Source organism: Corvus cornix, chromosome 28 (assembly GCF_000738735.6).
Source record: "Corvus cornix cornix isolate S_Up_H32 chromosome 28, ASM73873v5, whole genome shotgun sequence".
Taxonomy (NCBI): Eukaryota; Metazoa; Chordata; class Aves; order Passeriformes; family Corvidae; genus Corvus; species Corvus cornix.
In genome coordinates this window covers 1,549,301-1,555,300 of record NC_046356.1, presented here as the reverse complement: position 1 = coordinate 1,555,300, position 6,000 = coordinate 1,549,301, and the positions used below count along the sequence as shown (strand labels likewise).

General features: G+C 55.6%; 1 protein-coding gene across 2 annotated transcripts in view; it reads left to right on the top strand.

Moving 5' to 3' along the window:
• The first annotated feature begins 3,516 nt into the window (after window positions 1-3,516).
• The window catches only part of AP3D1 (adaptor related protein complex 3 subunit delta 1), a 43,412-nt gene continuing 40,928 nt past the window's right edge, over window positions 3,517-6,000 (top strand). For both annotated transcript variants that reach the window (XM_039566152.1, XM_039566151.1), the window contains exon 1: window positions 3,517-3,855. In XM_039566152.1, coding sequence (XP_039422086.1) covers window positions 3,760-3,855 — 96 coding nt within the window. In that variant the 5' untranslated portion in view covers window positions 3,517-3,759. The remainder of the gene's footprint in view (window positions 3,856-6,000) is intronic.

The following is a 6,000-nucleotide window of genomic DNA, read 5'->3' as shown; positions in this document are numbered from 1 at the left end:
CAAGTGCAACCTCGTTGTTGGGATGTGAAACCCATGGAGTGCTCCGAGTGCCAGGAATGGGGAGAAAGCTCTTGGAAGCACTGCCATGGGGGAAAACCAAAAAAACAGCTCAGACCCAGCTCCACCAGGAATGTGATCGCCGGGATTGTGTTCTCCCACTGACACCGGGACTCAGCAGCTCATCACAGAGCTCTCCCAAGGCACAGCATTCCTTAGGGATGCTTGCTGGAGTGGGAAAATTCCTTCCCTGGGAATGCTGCCTGTGTAAGTGCAACAGGGAAAACAGGAGGTGGCGTAATTTATTAAAAAAACCCCAATAAAATCTGAGCTGCAAAAGCCAGAGAAGAAAAAAGCTGGGAATTTTAAGCTTTAGGTATCACCCATGGTAGCAATCAGATTTAGAGCAATGCTCTTAATTAAAGGTGATCACAAGGGAATTCCAAACCTTTCAGCATTTGCAGGAAGTAGAGTGAAAAAGTCAATCCTGTCCCAAATTCAATGTTTAAGGCTGAACCAAGTCAGGCTGCCCCAGGAGGAGAAATCCTTGGAAACTCGGTCGGGAGGGATCAAGTCTTGGGTCCAAATCTATCTGTAGGAGATGTTCCCCACACCTCAGGGTGCTGCATCTCCCAGCTTGGGCTTCCCTGCCCGGCCCTGTCCTGGGGGTGTGAGGGTGTGACAGTGTGACAGTGGGTGGGCCTGGGCTCCACTGCAAAGGTCTGGGTTAAAACAAGGGATTTTCACAAGGTTTTTGGGGATCCCCTCAGAGGCAGAGGCAGGGGGACAGTGACAGCACAGGTGGGCACAGCCAGTCCTTCCCAACCCATGGCCTCATCCTGGTACCTGGATGTTCTCCATACCATGAGGACTCCAGCAAACTTAACTCTTCCCTTTGACTTTTTCCCTTAAAAAGGGAAACCTCTTGCATAGGGGCTGATGCGTGCAGCTATTTCTGAGTAAAACCAGCACAACCCCCAGGGCTCCTCTCTCTGCCTGAGGCCAACACAAACAGGCTGCAAAGCCCAGGCTGAAGGCAGAGAACAAAGGGAAAAACACTGGAAGCAACAGAAATCCTTTTCCTTCCCCTGTCGTGCAGTGGCTCAGAATCCCAGGCGGATCTTGGCAAGGTCATGTCTCCTTTTTGTTTGCAAGCTCCTTTCTCTTTATTTCCCTCCTTTCCCAGATGCTGGAATCCTGCTCTGGGTGCAAAGGTGGGGTGCAAAAGCAGCTCCTGTACCGTTTGCTTTCCCTCTCCTGTTCCCTGTCACCACCCACCCGCACTGGGAACGTGGCACCCACAGGTAGGGGCTTGTCCAGCACGTGGGTAGAGGACAAGCTGTGGTCACAGGGAAGCTGAACCACTGCCCACTCTGTGCCCACACGTGTGGGGACACCCACAAGGCTCCATGTCTGCCTGGCCATGATCACCCATCACGTCACCTGTCACAGCTCTCCCACACTGACACTGGTCACCTGGGGCAGTGGGTGACAGTGTTTAATGGGTGCCCAGGTGTGGCAGCCTGCGGAGTTGCATCCCCAATAAAGACATGGCCCAAAATTTGGCTTTATCAGCTGTGCAGCCATTGCTGACACCCATGGGCAGAGGGGAGAGGTGGAGCTCTGCCAGCCCCACCCTGTGGGACCCCCAGCCCCATGGAAGGACCTGCAGCCCTATGGAGGGATCCACAGCCCCATGGGGGGGATCCGCATCCCTATGGAAGGACCCCCAGCCCCACAGAAGACCTACATCCCCATGGAGGGATCCCCGTCCCTATGGAGGGACTCCCGACCCCACAGGGGGACTCTCAGCCCCAGAATGGACCTGCAGACCCATGGAGGGGGCTCCATCCCTATGGAGGGTTCCCCGGCCTCATGGAAGGACCCCTAGTCCCATGGACGAACTCGCAGCCTCAGAAAGGACCAGCAGCCCCACAGAGGGACACCCATCCCCAAGGACGGCTCCCCATCCCCACGGAGGGATCCCGTCCCCACGGAAGGACCCCCATTCCCACGGACGGACCCGCATTCCCACGGGAGGACCGCTGTTCCCACGCGTGTCCCCGCTGCGCGCGCCCGCTCTGCCACGTGGGACCCGCGGGAGCGCCGGGGGTGGGCGTGGCCAGGATGGGGGCGTGGCTGGAGGCGTGGCTCGGAGCGGGGGCGTGGCTCGGGGACGTGGCTCGGGGTGGTGGGCGTGGCTCGGAGCGGGGGCGTGGCTCCGGGGGCGTGGCCGCTGCTGGGACAGTGACAACAGGGGCAGCGGTGACGCGGCTGTCGCGGGACGGGGGGGGCTGAATTCCAGAATGCCTGAATAGTTCAGGTTTCAGGGACCACACAGGGTCATCAGCTCCTACCTTCCCGCTCCGGCAGGGCCATCCCAGAGCACAGGGCACAGGATTGTGTCCAGATGGTTCTGGAATATCCCCAGTGAGGGAGACCCCACACCTCCCCTGGGTAGCCTCTTCAGTGCTTGGTCACCTGCACAGCAAAGACTGCCTCATGTCCAGGTGGAAGTTTCTGGGCATCAGTTCCTGCCCGTGGCTCTGGTGCCATTGCTGGGCCCCACGGAACAGAGCCCGGGCCCTGCTCGGAGCCCTCCCTGCACACAGGGACACGCAGGGCTGAGGGCCCCTCTCAGCTGCGGCTCCTCTCGAGGCTGAGCAGCCCCAGCTCCCTCAGCCTGTCCTGGGCAGAGAGATGCTCCAGGCCCTTCATCATCTCCACAGCCCCCACTGGCCCCGCTCCAGGAGCTCCATGTCTCGCTGATCCCGAGGAGCCCAGAGCTGGACACAGCACCCCAGCTGAGCCTCACCAGGGCTGAGGAAGGGGCAGGATCAGCTCCCATGTCCTACCACCGATGCTCCTCCTAACACAGCCCGGGATCCCACCGGCCTCTTCGCCCCCAATTCAGATCCACCGGCTCATTAAATACTCAGCGTTTGCTCCAAGCGCTTCCAGGGTTGGGGTTTTCTTTCATGCGTTTGCAGGTCGGTGTTCGTTGCTGTTTCCATCCCACGGGATGAGAGGGGCAGGATCCCCTCCCGGGCCTGCACCCTCCTGAGGGGCCGAGGGGGCGGGGCTTTGATGAGTGAGTGGGCGTGGCCTTATCGAGGGGGTGGGGCGGGGTGGGCTCGGGGCGTGACCGGACTACACGGGGCGTGGGCGGGGCGGGGTGGGCGGGGCTGAGAGGGGCGATAATGAGGGGGCGGGTCAGAGGCGCGGCCAGAGGGGGAGGGGGCGTGCCTGGAGTGCAGTGAGGCGGACAGACGGGGCGGGATCAGGAGGCGTGTCCAGACCGTTCGGGGCCGTGTCCAGGGTGACAGGGGCGAGGCTGGAGAGCGGCGAGGCGGGCGGGAGTGCCGGGGACCGTTCCGGGGGCGTGGCCAGACGGAGGCGCGGTCTGGGCGGAGTGGGCGGGGCTGGAGAGCAGCACAGCGGACGGTGTCAGGCCCGGGGGCGTGGCCGGTCGGTGGGGGGCGTGGTCATGGTGGGGGCGTGGCCGAGCCCTCAGCTGACCGGCCGCCATTTTGTCGGTGCCGGATCCTCAGCGCTGCCCGGAGCTGTGCCTGTGGCCGGGGTCGCCCGTGCCTGCCCGCCCGCCCGCCAGGGCAGCTCTGCCCGTGCTCTCCCGCTCCCCTCGGCATGTGAGCGCCCCGGCACCGCTGCTCTCACCCGGCTCGAGCGGCAGCAGCACCGCGGCGGCCCCCCCGGCCGGGCCCAGCCCCTCAGCCCGGCGCAGGCCCCGCTGCCGCCGCCGCCATGGCGCTGAAGATGGTGAAGGGCAGCATCGACCGCATGTTTGACAAGAACCTGCAGGACCTGGTGCGCGGCATCCGTAACCACAAGGAGGATGAGGTGAGGCGACCCTTCCCCGCGCTCCGGCCCGGGGATGTCACTGCTGTCCGCTGGGGCCGTGTCTGGGAAGGGGGTGTTGGTTTGGGAAGAGGGAAGCGGGAGTCAGAACGAGGAAGGTGACGCTGGGGTGTGGGGCCGGAGGGACAGGCTGGAGTGGAGCACGAGAGTTAATAAGGGAGGGTCGTGCTTGGTACTCACCTTCCCACTCAGTGTGTTGTGGTGTTGAGATCCCTGATATAGGTACAGATATATATATATATATATATATATATATATATGTATGTGCACGCACATGTATACATGAGTATTATAGAGGAATAATACAGAGGAATTCCTTCCTCTCGAGCCCTACAGTCACGTGCTGTAGTTAACTATGTATTCTTCACCCTAAAGCTGTTATACTAAGCTCCTAATTCAGCTTTCAGATTATTTATGCTGTGCATTTCCTGACTAAAATGTCCTTCTCTCAGAGCTTTTCTAGGCAGCAATCAGTTCTCTGTGTTGGCCTGTTATCCACTTTTGTGTGAGAAGCACGTGATCAGGAAATTAGTATAGGTGAAATAATTAGTCATCAAGAACGTGTTATGTGAGACTCCACAGTGAAGCGTCACATGGTAATTGAGAAGTAACGGGCACCAAGGATGTCATTTATGTTCATCTTCAAGTAACTCATGAAGCCTGAGAAGCTTTCTTATGTATGGCCTAGCAGCTGGGCTTTGCTGGTGTGTTGAGGAGTTGCTGTGGAATCAGTATCAGCTATCAAAAGCATCTGGAAAAGCTGTAAACATGTAACTAAGTGAAGAACTTTACTAGGAAAACTGGTCTTCATTGCTGGTGTTATAGGACTGAAACGCAAAATACAACTTCCAAAATCTCTTTGTCCTGTGCATAGGACAAGGGGTTGTTTGGTAGTGAGGATACCTGGGAGACTTCTGTTTATCACAGAATGACGAATATGCTGAGTTCCAGGGATCCATCAGGTCATCGAATCCAATTTATTTCAGCATATGTTAAATTTATGGGATTGGTGTGGTGGCAGAGGAAGGCAGGGCTGCTGTGCAGTGCCTTGCAAAATGTGGGAAACACCATGAATTTGCAACAGCAGATTCGTATGGAATTTATGGGTCTAATGTTTTGTGCCAGAGCTGGACCTGGTGAGCAATATTCTTGTGGAGCACTCCCCCCAGTGTGTAGTGCTGCTTTTAGTACATCTGTTTTATTCCTTTGTCCATAGGACAGAAAGTGTTTCATCACCTGTCAAACCCCTGAGGATCCTCCTGGTGAAGGTCCAGGCCTTTGTGGCACCAGTTCTTTGAGAAGATTTGGATGTGTTTTCTAAAATAATTTTGTCACAAACAACTTCATAAAGAGAATTGTGAGCCACACCAACCAAGCTTGTTCTCAGTCTGTGACAAGAAATGATTAAAATGTATTGGCTTTGGTGCCCTTTGAGTTAGGAAAAAACACTCATTGGACAATTTTTTAGGGCTCTGTGTGTTTGTAGGAAGCTGTTACTCGAGTATGTGCGCACTCTGGGATTCAGTGAGGTCAAAGCAATATGTTGTCTCTTACAACAGTGGGGCTGCAGCATGATGGGATTTTAAACTCTTTAGTTTGGAGTACAAATGGTGAGATTTTAAAATAGAGAACTATAGAGATAATGCCTTTTTATATCCTCACGAGCACAGCAAAAATTAAAACCCAAACCAGGATGCGTTCAGCTGATTAAGACATTGCACTGATAAAATGTGTGTGTTTGGGAATCCTTCAAACATTCCAGAGAGTGGCTGCAAACAACTCAGGACTGGTCCTTTTCCTGGCTCAGCTGGAGAGAGCTGTAAACCTGCTGTTGAGCTTTTGGATGTGGATTCAGTGCTTCCTAGGCAGTGGCCAGGGACATTGGCTAATTTTCAGGTGATGTTACAAAATCAGAATGCTATTTTAGAGGAAGTAGCTGCAAAAATTCTTGCTCTTTCCTCTACAGTGCTTCCATTGTTCATTGCACTGTTAAATGTTGCTCCAGTACTGTAGTTCAACCAACATTTTTGTGTTTCAAGATAAGTGTCTAAGCCTAAGAGAGACACTCTGTCCTATTCAGAAAAGCAACTTTGCTTTAGTGGGGAGGATATTGGCTGTTGGTCTTGG